Source organism: Pseudorca crassidens, chromosome X (genome assembly GCF_039906515.1).
Source record: "Pseudorca crassidens isolate mPseCra1 chromosome X, mPseCra1.hap1, whole genome shotgun sequence".
NCBI lineage: Eukaryota > Metazoa > Chordata > Mammalia > Artiodactyla > Delphinidae > Pseudorca > Pseudorca crassidens.
The window spans coordinates 68,958,489-68,981,155 of NC_090317.1; the positions used below are offsets into that span (position 1 = coordinate 68,958,489).

Genomic DNA, 22,667 nt, shown 5'->3' on the forward strand with positions numbered 1-22,667 from the left:
ACTGTGATTTATGTCATAGAGTGTTCTGCCTATGTTTTCCTCTAAGAGTTTGATAGTTTCTGGCCTTACATTTAGGTCTTTAATCCATTTTGAGCTTATTTTTGTGTATGGTGTTAGGGAGTGATCTAATCTCATACTTTTACATGTACCTGTCCAGTTTTCCCAGCACCACTTATTGAAGAGGCTGTCTTTTCTCCACTATATGTTCTTGACTCCTTCATCAAAGATAAGGTAACCATATGTGCATGGGTTTATCTCTGGGATTTCTATCCTGTTCCATTTATCTACATTTCGGTTTTTCTGCCAGTGCCATATTGTCTTGATTATGGTATCTTTGTAGTATAGTCTGAAGTCAGGGAGCCTGATTCCTCCAGCTCCTTTTTTCGTTCTCAAGATTGCTTTGGCAATTCGGGGTCTTTTGTGTTTCCATACAGATTGCGAAATTTTTTGTTTTCGTTCTGTGAAAAATGCCAGTGGTAGTTTGATAGGGATTGCACTGAATCTGTAGATTGCTTTGGGTAGTAGAGTCATTTTCACAATGTTGATTCTTCAAATCCAAGAACATGGTATATCTCTCCATCTATTTGTATCATCTTTAATTTCTTTCATCAGTGTCTTATAATTTTCTGCATACAGGTCTTTTGTCTCCTTAGGTAGGTTTATTCCTAGATATTTTTTTGTTGTTGTTGCAATGGTAAATGGGAGTGTTTTCTTGATTTCACTTTCAGATTTTTCATCATTAGTATATAGGAATGCCAGAGATTTCTGTGCATTAATTTTGTATCCTGCCACTTTACCAAATTCATTGATTACTTCTAGTAGTTTTCTGGTAGCATCTTTAGGATTCTCTATGTATAGGATCATGTCATCTGCAAACAGTGACAGCTTTATTACTTCTTTTCCGATTTGGATTCCTTTTATTTCCTTTTCTTCTCTGATTGCTGTGGCTAAAACTTCCAAAACTATGTTGAATAAGAGTGGTGAGAGTGGGCAACCTTGTCTTGTTCCTGATCTTAGTGGAAATGCTTTCAGTTTTTCACCATTGAGGATGATGTTTGCTGTGGGCTTGTCATATATGGCCTTTATTATGTTGAGGAAAGTTCCCTCTATGCCTACTTTCTGCAGGGTTTTTATCATAAATGGGTGTTGAATTTTGTCAAAAGCTTTCTCTGCATCTTTTCAGATGATCATATGGTTTTTCTCCTTCAATTTGTTAATATGGTTTATCACATTGATAGATTTGCGTATATTAAAGAATCCTTGCATTCCTGGAATAAACCCCACTTGATCATGGTGTATTATCCTTTTAATGTGCTGTTGGATTCTGTTTGCTAGTATTTTGTTGAGAATTTTTGCATCTATGTTCATCAGTGATATTGGCCTATAGTTTTCTTTCTTTGTGACATCCTTGTCTGGTTTTGGTATCAGGGTGATGGTGGTCTCGTAGAAGGAATTTGGGGGTGTTCCTCCCTCTGCTATATTTTGGAAGAGTTTGAGAAGGATAGGTGTTAGCTCTTCTCTAAATGTTTGATAGAATTCGCCTGTGAAGCCATCTGGTCCTGGGCTTTTGTTTGTTGGAAGTTTTTTAATCACAGTTTCAATTTCAGTGCTTGTGATTGGTCTGTTCATATTTTCTGTTTCTTCCTGATTCAGTCTTGGCAGGTTGTGCATTTCTAAGAATTTGTCCATTTCATCCAGATTGTCCATTTTATTGGCATAGAGTTGCTTGTAGTAATCTCTCATGATCTTTTTTATTTCTGCAGTGTCAGTTGTTACCTCTCCTTTTTCATTTCTAATTCTATTGATTTGAGTCTTCTCCCTTTTTTTCTTGATGAGTCTGGCTAGTGGTTTATCTATTTTGTTTATCTTCTCAAAGAACCAGCTTTTAGTTTTATTGATCTTTGCTATTGTTTCCTTCATTTCTTTTTCATTTATTTCTGATCTGATTTTTATGATTTCTTTCCTTCTGCTATCTTTGGGGCTTTTTTGTTCTTCTTTCTCTAATTGCTTGAGGTGCAAGGTTAGGTTGTTTATTCGAGATGTTTCCTGCTTCTTAAGGTGGGCTTGTATTGCTATAAACTTGCCCCTTAGAACTGCTTTTGCTGCATCCCATAGGTTTTGGGTCGTTGTGTCTCCATTGTCATTTGTTTCTAGGTATTTTTTTTATTTCGTCTTTGATTTCTTCAGTGATCACTTCATTATTAAGTAGTGTATTGTTTAGCCTCCATGTGTTTGTATTTTTTACAGATCTTTTCCTGTAATTGATATCTAGTCTCATGGCGTTGTGGTCAGAAAAGATACTTGATACAATTTCAATTTTCTTAAATTTACCAAGGCTTGATTTGTGACCCAAGATATGATCTATCCTGGAGAATGTTCCATGAGCACTTGAGAGAAATGTGTATTCTGTTGTTTTTGGATGGAGTGTCCTATAAATATCAATTAAGTCCATCTTTTTTAATGTATCACTTAAAGCTTGTGTTTCCTTATTTATTTTCATTTTGGATGATCTGTCCATTGGTGAAAGTGGGGTGTTTAAGTCCCCTACTATGAATGTGTTACTGTCGATTTCCCCTTTTATGGCTGTTAGTATTTGCCTTATGTATTGAGGTGCTCCTATGTTGGGTGCATAAATATTTACAATCGTTATGTCTTCTTCTTGGATCGATCCCTTGATCAATATGTAGTGTCCTTCTTTGTCTCTTTTAATAGTCCTTATTTTAAAGTCTATTTTGTCTGATATGAGAATTGCTACTCCAGCTTTCTTTTGGTTTCCATTTGCATGGAATATCTTTTTCCATCCCCTTACTTTCAGTCTGTATGTGTCTCTAGGTCTGAAGTGGGTCTCTTGTAGACAGCATATATAAGGGTCTTGTTTGTGTATCCATTCAGCCAATCTGTGTCTTTTGGTGGGAGCATTTAGTCCATTTACATTTAAGGTAATTATCGATATGTACGTTCCTATTCCCATTTTCTAAATTGTTTTGGGTTCGTTATTGTAGGTCTTTTCCTTCTCTTGTGTTTCTTGCCTAGAGAAGATCCTTTAGCATTTGTTGTAAAGCTGGTTTGGTGGTGCTGAACTCTCTCAGCTTTTGCTTGTCTGTAAAGGTTTTAATTTCTCCATCAAATCTGAATGAGATCCTTGCTGGGTAGAGTAGTCTTGGCTGCATGTTTTTCTCCTTCATCACTTTCAGTATGTCCTGCCACTCCCTTCTGGCTTGTAGGGTTTCTGCTGAGAGATCAGCTGTTAACCTTATGGGGATTCCCTTATGTGTTATTTGTTGTTTTTCCCTTGCTGCTTTTAATATGCTTTCTTTGTATTTAATTTTTGACAGTTTGATTAATATGTGTCTTGGCGTATTTCTCCTTGTATTTATTCTGTATGGAACTCTCTGTGCTTCCTGGACTTGATTAACTATTTCCCATATTAGGGAAGTTTTCAACTATAATCTCTTCAAATATTTTCTCAGTCCCTTTCTTTTTCTCTTCTTCTTCTGGAACCCCTATAATTCGAATGTTGGTGCGTTTAATGTTCCCAGAGGTCTCTGAGACTGTCCTCAGTTCTTTTCATTGTTTTTTCTTTATTCTGCTCTGCAGTAGTTATTTCCACTATTTTATCTTCCAGGTCACTTATCCGTTCTTCTGCCTCAGTTATTCTGCTATTGATCCCATCTAGAGTACTTTTAATTTCATTTATTGTGTTGTTCATCGTTGCTTGTTTCATCTTTATTTCTTCTAGGTCCTTGTTAGCTGTTTCTTGCATTTTGTCCATTCTATTTCCAAGATTTCGGATCATCCTTACTATCATTATTCTGAATTCTTTTCCAGGTAGACTGCCTATTTCCTCTTCATTTGTTAGGTCTGGTGCATTTTTATCTTGCTCCTTTATCTGCTGTGTGTTTTTCTGTCTTCTCATTTTGCTTATCTTACTGTGTTTGGCGTCTCCTTTTTGCAGACTGCAGGTTCGTAGTTCCCGCTGTTTTTGATGTCTGTCTCCAGTGTCTAAGGTTGGTTCAGTGGGTTGTGTAGGCTTCCTGGTGGAGGGGAGTAGTGCCTGTGTTGTGGTGGATGAGGCTGGATCTTGTCTCTCTAGTGGGCAGGTTCACGTCTGGTGGTGTGTTTTGGGGTGTCTGTGCCCTTATTATGATTTTAGGCAACCTCTCTGCTAATTGGTGGGGTTGTGTTCCTGTTTTGCTAGTTGTTTGGCATAGGTTGTCCAGCACTGTGGCTTGCTGGTCGTTGAGTGAAGCTGGGTGCTGGTGTTAAGATGGAGGTCTCTGGGAGATTTTCGCCGTTTGATATTATGTGGAGCTGGGAGGTCTCTTGTTGACCAGTGTCCTGAAGTTGGCTCTCCTACCTCAGAGGCAGAGCCCTGACTCCTGGCTGGAGCACCAAGAGCCTTTTATCCACACGGCTCAGAATAAAAGGGAGAAAAAGTAGAGAGAATTAGTAGAAGTATGAGGAAAGAAAGAAGGAAAGGAGGGAAGGAAGGAAGGAAGGAAGGAGGAAAGAAAGAAAGAAGCAAAGAAGGAAAGAAGGCAAGAAGGAAAGAAAGAAGGGAGGGAGGGAGCAAGGAAGGAAGGAAGGAGGGAAAGAAGGAAAAAAGAAAGAAGATACAGTAAAAATAAAATAAAGTATAATAAAGTTACTGAATTAAAAAATTCTAATTTAGAAAAAAAAAAAGGACGGATAGAACCTTAGGACAAGTGTTGGAAGCAAAGCTATACAGACAAAATCTTACACAGAATTATACACATACACCCTCACTAAAAGAGGTAAAGGGGGAAAAATCATAAATCTTGCTCTCAGAGACCACCTCCTCAATTTGGGATGATTCGTTGTCTAAAGGAGGGAAGGAAGGATAGAAAGAAAAAAGAAAGAACGAAAGAGAGAAGATAAAGTAAAATAAAATAAAGTTATTAACATTAATTATTAAGAAAAAAATTAAAAACAAAAACGGATGGATAGAACCCTACGACAAATGGTGGAAGCAAAGCTATACATAACAAAACCTCACACAGAAGCATACACATACACACTCACTAAAAGAGGAAAAGGGGAAAAAATCATAAATCTTGCTCTCAAAGTCCACCTCCTCAATTTGGGATGATTCGTTGTCTGACATTCATATATTCCACAGATGCAGGGTACATCAAGTTGATTGTGGAGCTTTAATCCACTGCTTCTGAGGCTGCTGGGAGAGATTTCCCTTTCTCTTCTTTGTTCTCACAGCTCACAGGGGCTCAGCTTTGGATTTGGCCCTGCCTCTTCGTGTAGGTCGCTGGAGGGTGTCTGTTTTTTGCTCAGACAGGACGGGGTTAAAGGAGCCACTGATTCGGGGGCTCTGGCTCACTCAGGCTGGCGGGGAGGGAGGGGCACGGAGTGCGGGGCGGGCCTGTGGCGGCAAAGGCCAGCGTGACTTTGCACCAGCCTGAGGCCCGCCGTGCGTTCTCCCGGGGAAGTTGTCCCTGGATCCCGGGAACCTGGCAGTGGCGGGCTGCACAGCCTCCGCGGAAGAGGGGTGTGGAGAGTGACCTGTGCTCGCACACAGGCCCCTTGGTGGCGGCAGCAGCAGCCTTAGCGTCTCCCGCCCGTCTTCGGGGTTCGCGCTTTTAGCCGCGGCTCGCGCCCGTCTCTGGAGTTCCTTTAAGCAGCGTTCTTAAACCCCTCTCCTCATGCACCAGGAAACAAAGAGGGAAGAAAAAGTCTCTTGCCTCTTCGGCAGGTGCAGACTTTTCCCGGACTCCCTCCCGGCTAGCCGTGGTGCACTAACCCCTTCAGGCTATGTTCAAGCCGCCAACCCCAGTCCTCTCCCTGTGCTCTGTCGGAAACCGAAACCCGAGCCTCAGAGCCTCAGCTCGCAGCCCCGCCCGCCCTGGCGGGTGAGCAGACAAGGCTCTCGGGCTGGTGAGTGCCGGTCGGCACCAATCCTCTGTGCGGGAATCTCCCCGCTTTGCCCTCCGCACCTGTTGCTGTGCTCTCCTCCACAGCTTCGCAGCTCCCCCCTCCGCCTCCCGCAGTCTCCGCCCGCGAAGGGGCTTCCTAGTGTGTGGAAACTTTTCCTCCTTCACAGCTCCCTCCCACTGGTGCAGGTGCCGTCCCTATTCTTTTGTCTGTTTTTTCTTTTTTTTCTTTTGCCATACCCAGGTACGTGGGGAGTTTCTTGCCTTTTGGGAGGTCTGAGGTCTTCTGCCAGCCTTCAGTAGGTGTTCTGTAGGAGTTGTTCCATGTGTAGATGTATTTCTGGTGTATCTTTGGGGAGGAAGGTGATCTCCGTGTCTTACTCTTCCGCCATCTTTCCCACAGTACCTATTCTGAATTCTTTTTCTGGTAGATTGCCTATCTCCACTTAATTTAGTTGTTCTTCTGGGGTTTTATCTTTTTCCTTCATCTGGGACACATTCCTCTGCCATCTCATTTTGTCTGATTTTCTGTGATTTCAGTTTACATTCCGTAGGCTCCTGGATTGTAGTTCTTGCTTCTGCTGTCTGTCCTCTAGTGGATGAGGCTGTCTAAAGGGCTTGTGCATGCTTCCTGATGGGAGGGGCTGGTCCCTGCCTACTGGGTGGAGCTGGGTCTTGTTCCTCTGGTAGGCAGGGCTGTGCTCAGCAAGATTTTTAGCAGCTTGTCTGCTGATGGGTGAAGCTGTGTTCCCACCCTGTTGGTTGCATGGCCTGAGGTGTTCCAGCACTGGTGCCTACAGGCTGTAGGGTGCGGCTAATGGCAGCCTCTGGGAGGGCTCACACCAATGAGTACTCCACAGATCTGCTGCTGCCAGTGTCCTTATCCCCACAGTGAGCCACTGCCACCCCACACCTCTGCAGGAGACCCTCCATTACTAACACATAGTTTGGGCCCCGTCTCTTATGAGGTCACTGCTTTTTTCCCCTGGTTTCTGGTGCACACACGATCTTGTGTCAGCCCTCGAAGAGTGGAGTTTCTGCTTTTCCCAGCCCTGTGGAATTCCTGTGATCAAACCCTGCTGGCCTTCAAAGCCAGATTCTCTGGGGCTCCTCCTCCTGTTGCTGGACCTCCAGGCTGGGAAGCCTGACGTGGGGCTCAGGACTTTCACTCCTGTAGGAGAACTTCTGTGGTGTAACTGTTTTCCAGCTTGTGGGTCAAGCACCCAGCCCGTATGGAATTTGATTTTATTGTGATTGTGCCCCTCCTACTGTCTTGTTGTTATTTCTTCTTTGCCTTTGGATGTAGGGTATCTTTTTTGGTAGGTTTCAGTGTTTTTTTTGTCAGTGGTTGTTTACCCGTTGATTGTGATTTTGATGTTTACATAAGAAGGGGTGAGCTCACGTCCTTCTACTCCACCATCATGAGCTAATCTGAGGATTTGTTACTGATATATTTAAAGGAAACCTTAAGCTGCACCAGACTCCATTCATATGCATAGTAGGAATCTGCTTACAAGAACTTTGTACCTAAAAATGTGTTATCCACATTTATCACAATTTCAGAGTCCTAACAACATCATTATTTGAGTCACGTATCTTTATTAGCTCACAGAGCATAACCCATTAATTGCTAGCAGAGAACACTCCCCCTTGAGGGAATGAGTTACCGGAAGATTTGGTAAATTTTAATCAACCTTTTAAAAAGGTCCAGAACATCAGTAGGATGTGAGAGTTTAAGTTCTGGAGGGTAGGAAAGAGGAGTCCTCCCCAGACATCACAATTTTTCTTAGAATTGACCCTGTGCTTGATTTTCAGTCTGCCATAGTAAAATATAAGGTCTTCTTTTCCTGGGTAGCCATCTATTCATGATAATTTTATTTCTTTAATAAATACAGTGATTAGAGGTACCTTTAGGAAGCCATTGGGAATATCACCATCCCCCACACTGCTATTTCCATCTAGCTTCCTGTACTTAGACCCAGGTTTCCAAGTATAGGTGAATATGTATACAGCTGCCTTACATTTTACACGCAGTAGACAAAAATGTATTTTCCAGAATGCCTTAAGAAGTCAGACTGCTTTTGAAAAAGAAGTTTTCTCAAGTTAAACATGCATCATTGTCCTTGTCACCCTTTCCATCCTCTGTGTTTGAACTGAGGAAAAGCAACTGCTCCTGTACCCTTTGAGTTTCCTATCTTTCTTGATTTTTTTTGTACTTCTCCACATCCTATCACTTGAGTCCCTCCTCATTTTGTTTTTGCTCTCATTGTCCAGATAAACATATCTGGCTATTATGCTCCTGATATCAGTGGATTCATCATTGTTATTGTTTGTTTTTATGTGTAGAAAATATCTACCTTCTCCCAAACTTTATAATTTAAAGAAATATTGCCTATCTTAAAGCTAATTTTTTCCATAATAATATGTTCATATTCACCTTCCCTCTTTGATTTTATTCTCTTCTTAGTAATTATTAGATTAGGTAAAATATTTGGTAGTGGTATAAAGTTTATATAATACCAAATTAACGAGCATTTTATATATTCTTTTCAGAGATACATGAGTATTTTAATATACATTTGCCTAATAGATCTTTTTTTCCCCTCCTACTGTTCTTGTTGTCAAACTTGCAGACTATTCTTGGTGCCATGAGGGATGCGGTCAAACACAGAACTTCTGTTTTCATTGCACACAGATTGTCAACAGTTGTTGATGCAGATGAGATCATTGTCTTGGACCAGGTAAGAGGTTGAACTTTAAAGTTTAGTGTTTGAAGAACATTAGAAATTGTTACAAACACAAGCAACTTAAATATTGTTTCTAAAGAAAGTTATAGAATTTTGTGTTATTTGAGTAAGACTGAATCCTGATAGGATTCCATTTTTACCTCCTTTTGATAAGAAATAATGCATACCACTTCCAAAAATGAATAAACTGTATTAACTCACTCTATTAAAGTTTTAAAAGCAAAGTTAGATGAGGAAGGCATTAAATCCTAATATGGTAGAGGCAGTTTTAAAGGGTATGTATTTAAAATAATTTTTCTTTATTCATTTTTGCTCTGTACAGAATCTTTGCTCATTGTCTTCACTGTATTTTATATTTTCATTTTTCTAATACCTGCACATACCCTTGATGTCTAAAAGAAAATTACCATAAAATAAAGTCATTTTCATGCATGGCCATTTTTATTTTATCTTTTTCCTCATGAGGAAAGTAAGAAAAAGGACAGCCTGCTTTATTTCTCTGAGGGAATTACTATAAGAGTATACTGTCTAAATGTTCTGAACAAATCAGAGTGCCACTATTGCGATTGGTAGATTTGAAAATTGTAATAGTTTTTCTTTTCTCCTCTCTGTAGGGATATCTTATTCCCACCCCCCTTTGTACTTGATTATTTCTAACAGTGTTTTCTATGCTTATTTCTCCATTCTAATACATAAGCCTTCAATTTTTTATCATTTTGAAAGCCTGAGTACTGGGAGTTAAGAGAGAAGAAGCATTCTCTTGTACTGTCTATACTGAGAGAGAATTTTTCATGCCACTAAAATTTCTTATGGGATATTCAGTTCTGTGATATATATATTATTTCTTTTATGTGTTACCTGTGCACTTTCTATCCTAGGTCTTTTTGTTCATTTGTTCAAAAATGCTAACATTCACTAAAATATAAACTGATTTTCTTCAGTATGCTTGTTCCAGCATGTCTTAAATGGGAAATTTTGTAAATATACTTTATTATCTCATTGATGTTCAGGTATCTGAAATAAAATCTGCTCTTTTGTGCTTTTTACTAAACTTTCCAATTGTATGCAGTCATGTACATAGAGCCTTTTCTTGTAAATATAAAATGTTAAAAGTACTTTAACAAGCATGTGCTTACCTACCTCATGCCAGGAGGTTCACAGTATCTCTACAGTTATATCATAACATTGCCACTTGGGGTTTGGATTATAATTGGAACTAACTATTGATCATACCATATGTATCTAAAATCTCTTTTTGTTGAATTTGATGGTTCTATAATTGCTTGATTATGAAGATCAGAGATTTTCATTTTCTAGTGAAACTAATGTGACCTCATGTGTTCCGTCAACAGTCTCTGGTAGTATTAATATTAAGTCTGCATAACAGAGTTCCCAAGGCCCTTCCTCTTGCAGCCTGGTGATTACCCGTTCCCAGCCTTGGCAAGAGACTGGAGGTTTACTTGTCAGGAAATTGAGTCAGAGAGGCTCTGGACACAAGAAAATTACCAAGAACATTAACAAAGATGGGCGAGATTAACTGGAAATCAAAACATACCGAAGAATAAGACCACAGACCCTCCTGTGCCACTGGCTCCAAGAACCTTGCCAACCAATTATTTATTTCTACTGTCACCACTTCTTCCCTCACCAGCAGATAATTAGAGGATTCTTCTCTAGAGAAACAAAAGTAGCCCCATAAAAAACATGTTCATATTTGGGGACCCCCACAAAATGACCAGATACCCATATGATCATCCTACAGTGAAACCCAACAGCTGAGAAGTCCACTCCCAGGCACATAGAGCTTCCAGTAAGCTTTTTTTAATACTGTATTTTTAAGTGTCAGTGGATAATAAAGGAAGGCCTCCAAAGCAAGCAGAAAAAAATTCAGTAGAAAATATAGACAATGCAGAGAGCATAAGAAAACTTAAAAATATAATTAATATCATCAGAGGTCATGGAAAATATAGCATTTTAAAATAAGGACAAATGCTGTTAAGAAAAAAAGTAAAGAAGACTTAATATTGCATGAGTTCCAGGATACAGTGTTAAGTGACAGTAAGAAAGCTGCAAAAGAGTATATAGTATGCTACCTTTTGCAAGGAGGATGTGGGGGAAACATATGTATATTTACTTGTTTCTGCAAAAAGAAACCCTGGGAGGATAAACTAGAAACTAAAGACATTGTTTACCTGCAGGATGGAGACAAAAAGGGGTAGAGACAAAGGGGAGGGAGTAAGACTTTGCTGATTATACTTTTTTGTATTATTTTTAACTTTTGAACCATGCTAATGTTTTTATATATTTAAAAATCAACAAGGATGGGGCAGAAACAGGAATTGAATACAAACATAAAGAAGTAAAACTAGGTACATAATGAATTAATAACATAACTGTGTAGAAGAAAAATAGCATGCAGAATTAACCCAAATAACTTTTGAACACATTACTCTGATTATTTAGCCTTAGTGGAATATATTATAAGGATAAAAATAACTCAGACTTGAAAAAAAATAACTCAGACTTGAACTTAGTAAGTTTGTTTTTGGTAGTAGCATGAGAGTAGCTGTTTTGAAACTATTTTGTGTATACTGTAAGACTGAGCATGTGAGTAAATATATTGATGTTGAGAAATAGAGGTCTTACTTGGGAGAAGAAATATACAGATATGGAATGGGAAAATAAGAAGAGCCTTGTGATGTTATATTGGAACAGAATTGTCAATATCAGTTCATGATGAAAAAAAATGTTCCTAACTCTGTTCAGTGAAAAGGCCTAGAAGCAATGAAATTCCAGTAGTAATGAGTGTAACTAGCACCTAGATCTTGGACACTAAATACTGTTCCTCACTAAAAGGAACCAAGACTCCTTGGAGAAATGACTGATTCCATATTTGGAGCAGGGAAATTAATGAAGGCATATCACAAGGGCACAGGAACCATTTTGAATGGGTTCCCACTGGCCAAGTGTGGGATGATTTGAATGTCAAAAATAAATAATGATACTAATGAATTACAACACATTGAATAAAAAACTAATCTATAATTCCATAATTGTACTTAGAGAAAGCTCTTTTTTAAAAATGAAATCTTGCCATTTAGAGCAATGTTAATGGACCTGGAGGGTATTATGCTAAGTGAAATAAGTCAGAGAAAAACAAATACTGTACGATTTTACTTATATGTGAAATCTACAAAACAGCAAATGAACAAACAAAACAGAAACAGACTCATAAATACAGAGAACATACTGGTGGTTGCCAGAGGCAGCAGGGCAGACAGATGAAATAGGTGAAGGGTACTAAGAAGTACAAACTAAGTCATGGGGATGTAATGTACACATAGGGAATATAGTGAATAATATTTTCATAACTTTGTATGGTGACAGATGGTAACTGGACTTAACTGAGGTAATCATTTCATAATATATAAGAATACTGAATCACTGTTGTACACCTGAAACTAATGTAATGTTGTACACCTGAAACTATCGTAATGTTGTATGTTAATTATAACTCGGAGAAAAAAATGCTAACACATACAAGGAATGATAAGTTTATAGAATCATATTTTGCAACCACCATTGTAATAATGATTCACATAAGGATATCATTGTTTGCTAAAACCATATGGTGAAAAACTATTGGGGAATAGAATATTCACACAGTTTGAAAGCATAACCCATTGATTAATTATTGATTACAAAGAGAAAAAGTACCTTTAAAATAGAGAAATCTGATAGACACTACCTTAACCAGTTATCAAACTGAAATCATTAATTGTGGAGCAAAATGACATCATGTACCTCCTAATATGATACACTGAGGACATATCACCTATATTGTATTGCAACAAAAATGTTTAGCCTGGATCTAAGAATCAGGAACAAGTAGACAAATACAACGTGAAGGGCATTCTTTAAAAAACAAGCCTGGGGCTTCCCTGGTGGCGCAGTGGTTGAGAGTCTGCCTGCCGATGCAGGGGACACGGGTTCATGACCCGGTCCGGGAAGATCCCACATGCTGCGGAGCGGCTAGGCCCGTGAGCCATGGCCGCTGAGCCTGCGCATCTGGAGCCTGTGCTCCGCAACGGGAGAGGCCACAACAGGGAGAGGCCCGCGTACTGCCAAAAAAAAAAAAAAAAAGCCTGGACATTTTAGAAATGTCATTGTCACACTCACACAGAGTAGGAAACTTATAAATTCAATGTGTTGATCCTGATTGGATCCTGGATGGAAAATATATACATAAAGGATATTATTGGGATAATCGGTAAAATATGAACTATATATTAGATAAATTTCTTGGGTGTGATATTGTTGTATTTTAGTCATGTAGGAGAATGTCCTTGTTTTCAGGAGATACATGCTAATGAAATATTTAGGGGAGAAATGTAATGATGTCCAATACTCATTCTTAAATGATTTAGCAAAAAGTAGTGTAAATTTAGAGCTAAGATGAAGTGAGAGGAAGCAAATGTGGAAAAATGAACAGTTGCTAACCTAGGAGAAGCATATATAGGTATTCATTTTTACCATTCTTGCAACATTTCAAATTTAAAATGGGGATAGTAAATAAATAAATGAACAATTAGAGAACGAGAGATTTTGAAAATGAAAATAGTCATTTCTGAAATAAAGTCAAGAAAATCTCTAAAGAGTAGAGCAAAAAAAGAGAAAATAGAGGAAAGATAAGAAAACAAGAGAATTAGTCTAAGAGGTCCAACATTTGACTAATGGTTGTTCTAGAAAGAGGGAATAGGAAAAAGGGAAGGAAATAAGTAAAGAATAATACCCCCAAAATGTTCAGAACTGCAGAGCATGAGTTTCCAGATTGAAAGGGCCTACCAAGAACCCACCACAATAAATGGAGGAAAGAAAAATAAAAGTCAAATTATCATAAAATTTCAGAATTGAGCATAAAGAAAAGAACTTAAAAGCTGTGAGAGAAATATCTCTGGGCAGGGTGGGGACTGAATAATAGATTACCTCATATAGTTGATTATGAGAAAAATACTGTTCAGACAGGCTTAAAGTTTAGAGAGAATTACCAATAGTGACATAGAAAACTAAGCAAATGAATAAACAAGGCAGTTACTATGTCCAGGAAGAATAAAATATTATGAGAAAATATATATAAAATCCTAGTACTTCACTTGGCTCAACAGATAATACATAGTCATAATAAAGTACATACTGTGTATTAAATAACATTTATGATATAACCAATGTTATTAGGAGAGTGAAGAGTGAGGCATTGAGAGTGAAGAGTGAGAGTGAAGAGTGAGGCATTAGGAGAGTGAAGAGTGAGGCATAGTTAAAAGTGCTGAATCTCATTAATATGTATATGTGTGTAAATGCCAGAAGAAATAGGTACAGATTTGGAGATGAGATATTCAAGGGTGGAGAAGGAGGAGACAAAAGACTGTACTTTCTGTTATAAACTTGTAATTATTAGCTGACTTTTTAAGCTGTGTACATTTATGCTTTAATACAAATAAAAATAATTTAAAACATAATATACATTTTTATAGCAGGATAAATTTTTTGTGATTTATTTCATTGGTTTTCTGCAAAAATAATTCCATTATTTCTAATACTTTTTGATGCAGTTTTCATTGAGGATTTTTTTTAATTGAAGTGTAGTTAATGTACAATATTGTGTCAGTGACTCAGCTTTTTTTTTCAGATTATATTCAATTATAGGTTATTACAGAAGGTTGAATACAGTTCCCTGTGCTATACAGTAAATCCTTTTTGTTTATCCATTTTATATATAGTAGTTTGTATCTATTAATCCCATACTCCTAATTTGTTCTTCCCTCCTCCCCATTCCCTTTGGTAACCATAAATGTGTTTTTTATGTCTGTGCAGTGAGATTTTTATTTTTTTTACAGTGGTAAATAAAAAAATATAAAATACATAACCATGGGGACTTCTGTGCCAGTGAAGTGGTCCACAGATACCAAAGTTGAGGACTACATTCAGGATCCAGAGTTCATATAGCTGAGCGAAATAGTTCCTAGACTGTCCAGCCAGCAATCAAGGAGAAGCCTTAAATTTAACCACTCAGAAGTGGGCACACACAAATTTCAGTTATTTTGCTTAAGGGTATATTTGTAAAGGTCCTCTCACCAGGAGTACCAGTAAAAGTGAAAAAATTACTTTTGTCTCCCAACATGTTTAGCAGTAGCTGTCCGGAGACAAATTAATTGTAGATAAGAGTTAGAAATCAATATCAATTCTATGCAATGTTAAGTTTAATAGCCAGTGTTAAGAAAAATAGTTACTGGAAGAAATAAACTTTTCATGGAGAAATATTTTTTATTTTAAAGTACACATAGGATTTTGGGATATTTTTTTAAAATCCTTTAAATCTCTATAAATAACAGTGCTTTTGTGTAAATTTGATTTACTGATTACAGAAAATACCACCTTTAGAAAATCTTCACCTTCCTTTTCTGCTCTTCAAAATGAGAAATGAAACATTCAAATTTTATTTCCTTTAAGTGAAATGGTATATGGTGTATGGAATTTCATAGCTTTTTGTTCACTGGACTGATAGCTCAACAGTAAAGAAGGCATTCCTACCTCAGTTTTTCCTATTTGTACTATAATGAAGAATTGGGAAAGGTATTTTAATGAATGCAAATCTTTCAAAATTCTTGCTTAGAAAGTATTATGTATTTTCAATTATTATGCTAGTTATATGACTTTCTCTACGTTTCTCTTGTTTTTGCTTATTAGGGTAAGGTGGCTGAACGTGGTACCCACCATGGTTTGCTTGCTAACCCAGGCAGTATCTATTCAGAAATGTGGCATACACAGAGCAGCCATGTGCAGAACCATGGTAATCCCAAATGGGATGCAAAGAAAGAAAATGTGTCCAAAGAGGAAGAAAGGATGAAACTACAAGAAGAAATTGTCAACAGTGTGAAAGGCTGTGGAAACTGTTCCTGCTAAGTCACATGAAACCTTTTCTTTTCTTTTCTTTTCTTTTTTCTTTTTTCTTCTCTTTTCTTTTCTTTTTTCTCCCTCCCTCCCTCCCTCCCTCCCTCCCTCCCTTCCTTCCTTTCTCTCCTCTTTCTTCCTTCCTCCCTTCTTCCTTTCTTTTTTTTCCTTGACTACACATTTGCACTAAAGCAGAATTGTTTTATTAAAAAAAATCGTACATTCCCATTTTCTATAATCCTTCTTTTAGATAAGATTTATTTGGAAAGGGAATTGAGTTTTACATCTTTCACAATCTATTTAATGTGATATTTATATTTATCCCCAAATTATTTTCTTGTTACTGCCTTAGTTGTGGTCAAAGCATAATTTTTGTTACTATTTGACTTTACCCCATTTCCATTGTTGAGGCCTGATAGCCATTTGCTATCCATAACCAGATGAATCAGATTGGTTTCCAAATGTTTTGTAGTTTTTCAGACCTCCTTTATGCTGACAATTTAGATGGAAAGTGTCTGTTTCTTAAAATTTTTTAAAAAATAAAGAAGAGAGTGTAGGTTCATTGTTTCTCCTCCGCTGCCCCCATTGAAATACTTCAATGATAGTTAACTATACTTACATTTTAAAAACTATTTGCCACTATATACCTTTAAGAGGAAAAACCTTGACTCTCATGTTGGTATGTAGAATGTTCTTCATCATTAACCAGCATTGTAACTGTCATCTAGTGGTGGGAATTTTATTTTTCCACCAAATGAGGTGTTGCTTTTGTTTTGGACCAAAATTTATACATTTCTTTTTAAAGACTCATAAACCCTGATGTAATTTGAGAGTTACCATACTGGGAGTGATCTAAAAAGCTTAGGAAGTTAATTGCCTTTTCTATTTCCATCTTAAATGCACTGCTTTTGCTATCTGAAGTTATACAAAGAAACAACCAAATGGGATGTATGCACGCATGCATGTGTGTACATGTGTATAAAGCAACATCTACTTAAAAATTATTAATGACTTTTAGGCAAATAGGAGAGGATTTCACATATATTTAGATGATCAGGACTCTAATCTGTGTTGACACTTCAGAATTACTTTATTACTAGGTCTTCCCTTCCTTTTTCAGTAGTTTAATGAGTTCCTTTAAGCTTGAAATAACAAGGAGGAGCCCAAACAAGATAATCAAGAAATAATTAATAAAATGTTGGTATATATTCACTTAGAAAGCTCCTCTCCCTTTCCAACTTGAATTTGCTTTAATTTGTTGATAGTAATCGTTCAGCTTGAAAAACTTGTGTATCATGAACAGCCACATAACTATATAATGAGGCTTTATTTCTCAGAAAAGTTCTTAAAGTATTTATTTGTCTATGGTTTTATTGTCTTTTAAGTGATAATTTGGTATGGGTGAGATTAATTTTTTTTCTGATTTGTATTGTCACTAGTAGGTAGATATCTAAACTTATCTAAACTTATTGGGTCTGCTGTTATATAAAGGTGATTTGATAAGTATCTTGAAGCCAGTATTTTATGGTTAGTCTTTGAAAGCACAGTAAGTGGTGCAGGATCTTGCTTTTGGAATTGGAGTTAACGCTGAGATGCGTAATCAGCTTCAAAATGGGGGGTTTTGGACATTCTTACTCTGAAGCCATAGACGTGATTGCTTTTCTGAGGAACAACAACAACAAAAAGTCCTTTGAATAACCCAGCTGCATTACTAGAAATGTGGTTAGATAGAAATTTTGCTTCTGTTAATTCCTTCTATACATTTCCAATGTTGCTGATGGAAAATATTTAGCTTAGTTGCATAATCAAACAGGTAAGATTGAAGTAATCATTAGTAATATTCATTTTGAATGAATAGTGGTATTCAAAGTAAGTGATTTTGTGATATGGGAAACGTATAGTCAAAGGATAGGACCTGGTGTAGGCAAAGAGTTGAGGGCTGGGGCGCAGCTTCTGCAGCTCTCACTGGAGCCGAGACGAGCGCCCACCACTGCCCACTGCCCGCTGCATGCGCCTCCACGCCACGGCTGGCCTCAACTCCCTGGAGGCAGTGAAACACAAGAACCAGGCCCTGCAGCAGCAGGTGGACGAGGCGGAGCACCGCGCACAGGGCCTACAGTGTGGGAGCTGGATGGCGAGCGTGAGTGGTGAGAGAAAGCTGAAGGTGATGTGGCAGCTCTCAGTTGACACATCCAGCTCATTGAAGAGGAGTTGGGCAGGGCTCAGGAACGACTGGCCACAGCCCTGCGCAAACTGGAGGAGGCAGAAAAGGCTGCAAATGAGAGCAAAAGAGGAATGAAGGTGATAGAAAACTGGGCAACGAAGATGAGGAGAAGATGGAGGTTCAGGAGATGCAGCTCAAAGAGACCAAGGACATTGCTGAGGAGGCTGACCACAAATACGAGGAGGTAACTCGTAAGTTGGTCATCCTGGAGGGTGAGCTGGAGAGGGTGGAGGAGCGTGCCAAGGTGTCTGAACTAAAATGTGGTGATCTGAAGCTGTGGAGAGGAAGAAGAGCAGGGCCGGAAGCCGGCAGACACTGCTCTCTGTGGAAAGACTGGGGCGCCTTTCACTCCGCCCCGCTTCTTAGCAGCCAGAGGGGTGAGGGGTCAGGCCTGCGAGCTGCAGATCATGGCACTAGCCTTGCGACTCTGGCGCCTCCTTCCTTTGGGACATAGCACTGCCCTGGGGCCTCAGCTTCCGACGGGTGCTGCTGGAAGCTGCGAGCAGTGCGTTCTTTGGTGACTCCATGGCGCTGAGGTGATGGGAAACCCAGGAGCTTTCAAAAGAAGTCTTTTATTCTCTGCCTTGTCTTATTTGGGTTTTGAAGCTTATCAAGTCATTTCCCAGGCTGCTGTGGTTCATGCTACAGCCAAAGTCTTCAGAGTTGAAGAAATCCTTGAACAAGCAGACTATATGAAAGTGGAGAAACAGAAAAACTTTACCAGTTGCTATCCCAGTACAAGGAAAGTGAAGATGCAGAGTTACTCTGGCGTTTGGCATGGGCATCACGTGTTATAGCTCAACTCAGTGGAACCTCAGAAAAGGAGAAAAAGCTCTTGGTCTATGAAGCCCTAGAGTATGCAAAAAGGGCACTAGAAAAAAATGAATCAAGTTTTGCAGCTCATAAGTGGTATGTAATCTGTATTAGCAATGTTGGAGATTATGAAGGAATCAAGGCTAAAATTGCAAATGCCTACATGATCAAGGAGCATTTTGAGAAAGCAGTTGAACTCAACCCTAAAGATGCTACCTCAATTCACCTTATGGGTATTTGGTGTTACACATTTGCTGAAATGCTTTGGTATCAAAGAAGAATTGCTAAAATGCTGTTTGAAACTCCTCCTAGTTCCACCTATGAGGAGGCCTTAGGCTACTTTCACAGGGCAGAGCAAGTGGATCCAAACTTCTACAGCAAAAACTTGCTGCTTCTAGGAAAGACATATTTGAAGCTACACAACAAACAGCTTGCTGCTTTCTGGCTAACAAACGCCAAGGACTATCCAGCGCACACAGAGGAGGATAAACAGATACAGACAGAAGCTGCTCAGTTGCTTACAGGTTTCAGTGACAAGAACTGAGAATTTTTCAATGAAATATGTAAGAAGCAGTGCCTTTTCATCAAATTATAAAGATAATAAATACATTAACCATTTAAATAAATAAATAAAATGTGGTAACCTGGAAGAAGAACTCAATGTCACTAACAACTTGAAGTTGCCAGAGGCTGCATCTGAAAAGGAGTATGAACATGAAGAAGAAATTAAACTTCTATCTGACAAACTGAAAGAGGCTGAGACCCGTGCCGAATTTGCAGAGAGAACAGTTGCAAAACTGGAAAAGACAATTGATGAGCTGGAAGAAAAACTTGCCCAGGCCAAAGAAGAGAACGTGGGCTTACATCAGACACTGGATCAGACACTAAATGAACTAAACTGTATAGAACCAAAACAGAAGAGTTTTTTTCCAACAAAAACTCCAGAGCTCCGTGTCTTTCTCTTCTCTTGTAAGAAGTTTCTTTTGTTATTGTCTCTTTGCTTTGCTGGAAATGTCAAGCAAATTATGAATACATGACCAAATATTTTGTATCAGAGAAGCTTTGAGCACCAGTTAAATCTGTTCCTTCCTTTTTTCAAATAGCATCAGGTTTTTCAGCTCTATTTTTATCCTTAAATTGCATTTATTCCTGAGGTAGGCAGGGTATTTCATATTTAGCATACTCTCAAGACTGAGGGCATTTGGCTCCTGGGAGAATAGACAACCCCACACTTTTAAAACACAGATTCTGATGTCTAGTCATGGGTCAGTTTAAAAGGTTGAAGAATATCCACCGTTGGTCACATTATAGGAGGCCAGGAACCATCACATTAAAATGGGTGGGGATTTTCCATCCAGAGCAAAAAAGGGGGGTGGGGTTACTATGGGAAGTCATAAACCACACAGAGGTTAACCTAGTCATCCTGGCTCTTTTCCACACTCCACCATGCAGAACAAACATCCTCTGAGCAGTCAGCATGAGAATGCTTGGAAAAGAGTCATAATAATTACCCAAATGTTTTCTAGATAGATCCTTGATATGCTCTTCTCTATGCTTCTTTCACTCTAAAGTTGTTCTCTGAGGAGCTGATGTCTTATTCCAAGATGTCTTATTCCAATAATGACCCATGCTTATCTGCTCTGATATGAGGCCATCCACTCAGCAGGAATGAATGTTGTAGAATTCAGTCCTATTCAGAGAAGCCATATCAAAAAGACTGCTAGCCATCAATAGTTGAGTAAGACTTTCTGTAAACAAATATTGGACAGAATAGCCCTCTCTGACAGCAAAGTAAGGATGAAAAAGTAATTGGCCTAACTTCATCTCCTCTATCCTCCAGGGACTGGCAAATTGGAGATTTACTTATCTGGAATTTTAATTCCTTCTTCAGGACCAAGTTAATAAAAGACCAGGAAACTCCTGATTAAACTGGATATGGAGTATTTTGTAGACAGGGCTGCACAGTTTGACTTTGTTAGATTTCTGCTTTCTCAGTTAACATCTCAGAGCTGGAATATTCCACATTCCCCAGCAGTGTGGGGGCCAACTCAAGTTTACAATTCTGACTAAAAATCACCCTGCTTCTAGTTTATCCAAATCCTCTGCCCCTCACTCCTATTTATTAAGCATCACACTACCCAGGAGATACACTAGCAAATTGTGTAATTGAATAAAACCCACACTTTTCATTTAGATTCTTGCAACTGTATCATATGTAATAGTATCACTTTTCTACATTTTGGTCAAATAAATTTTTACATAAACTAAAAAAAAAAGATAGGAATGTTTTTAGGGTGGAGAAATTTCCCCACTAAGAAATTTGAAGCTGTTTTCATATGATTGGAGGTGGTCTCTGGTGGTCTCTACACCATTGGGTCATTGTGGTCATTAACCAGTATTTTCAACTAATAAAAAATTACCTGAAAAACTCAGTTATTGTAGGGGCCACAACTAAGTCATATATTTTTCTCTTAACTCCATCTTTGAAAGGTGGTTCTATACAGTGACATAATAGACAAAAGCTTCCTAAAATGATTCATTCAGAGGAAATGCCAAGAAAAGGGACATTTATTATAATGTACTAATTTTACATTACAGTATTACATACACAAAAGTACAAATTTCTAAATCAGTGTTGCAACATAATGTTTTCTTAATGTCTTGGGATAGATAAGCTACAATTTTGGAATATGGCCTCTGAAAATGGAGCAAGGGATAGGGTTTTGTTTCTTAATATCCCTTTATTTTTAAGATTGAAAATTTTACTTTCTTCCTAAGGGAATCCCAGTTTACAAAAATTAAATTGAAACCAAGGTAATTTGGGATCGTGAAAACTGGGCCACATGCCTTCCTGCAGGTTTTTAACATAGAAATATCTTGGTGAGCAGATGGGCTCATTTGGAAATTTTTGAACAGCTCAAGTCTGAGGGTCACTTGTGAGAATCAGAAAGAGGCCTTAACATTTGGATAAACTCAAAATACGCATTTACTTCTCCTGTGCAAGGATTTGCACCTTTTCTATACCTTTAGTTAAATATTTTGCCTTTTCCCTTAGACGCTGACAAAGCTCAGTTTGTGAAGATGGCTAGTTTAAAAATATGTTTTGCTTTTAAAGGCAAGATATTTAAAGATTATATGTTTCCTTATTTCTAGATCACTTTGTGCACACTGCCATCTTGCTCCTATCCTTCCTTATTGCTGGATGTCTCAGGGAGTAGCAACTTTTGCCAATGTATATTCATAATTCTCTTACCTTGTAGGTTTATCATAGGATATTCTGTTGTGGATTAGTAGTTGAAAGCATTTAAATATGTTTGCAATGGCAGCTTTCTTAAATTATAGAAAGGTCCCTTCTCTCCCTGCATTGAGTATATAGATTTTGAATGTAAATTGTATAATAAATGACAATATAAAGTCAAATAAGCTGGTTAAAACTGATTAGTTAAGACAAAATGACTCTGAGGGAGGTTCTTTACCAGATTTATTGTTACAACAATCTGTGCAGATAATCAGTACTAAATAAATAATATGACTTTGTGACTAGAAATGGGTTTCCCATTGAAGCAACTCTTCTGCAATGCATAGGGAGAATTAGTATTTTGCCATTCACACACTCCAAATAAGTACAGATAATTTAATAGACACTCTGGGAGTATGGCCTTACAGCCTTATGCAAAAGGTGAAAGTTTGAAATTGTCTCAGAGGAAGTAATTGTTTGCACTGCTCATAATATGGGTAAAATGGTAGCAAATTGTAGTGCTTTCACTTAGCATTAAGATATCATAGTTTTAATGACCAATCAGTGAAAGGCAACTTTTTGTTGCCCCCAGTTTCTCAGTTCTGATGATTAGGATGGAAACCTTTAAGGTGGAAAAATGTCTTGACTGCAAACCACACATTAAACTAGTATCTTGATTAGCTAGGTAGAGTTGGAAATGAAGTACATGCTCTAATTAGAAATAGGTTGGAACATTTTGGGTTAAAAAAAAAGGCAGTGGATTGTTTACATACTTCCTGTTCTCACACAGCTAC

At 38.1% G+C, this 22,667-nt stretch overlaps 1 protein-coding gene and 2 pseudogenes across 4 annotated transcripts in view; all 3 read left to right on the plus strand.

The window, feature by feature from the left end:
- The window catches only part of ABCB7 (ATP binding cassette subfamily B member 7), a 139,448-nt gene extending 123,622 nt beyond the window's left edge, over positions 1–15,826 (plus strand). For 3 of the 4 annotated variants that reach the window (XM_067723999.1, XM_067723997.1, XM_067723998.1), the window contains 2 exons: positions 8,537–8,644; positions 15,395–15,826. In XM_067723999.1, coding sequence (XP_067580100.1) covers positions 8,537–8,644; positions 15,395–15,610 — 324 coding nt within the window. In that variant the 3' untranslated portion in view covers positions 15,611–15,826. The remainder of the gene's footprint in view (positions 1–8,536; positions 8,645–15,394) is intronic. The other variant, XM_067724000.1, reaches the window with a different exon arrangement.
- A 1,135-nt stretch (positions 15,827–16,961) lies between these two features.
- Positions 16,962–22,058, plus strand: LOC137217336 (tropomyosin alpha-4 chain-like; annotated as a pseudogene).
- On the plus strand, positions 18,090–19,270 carry LOC137217337 (regulator of microtubule dynamics protein 1 pseudogene; annotated as a pseudogene).
- Positions 22,059–22,667: the final 609 nt, after the last annotated feature.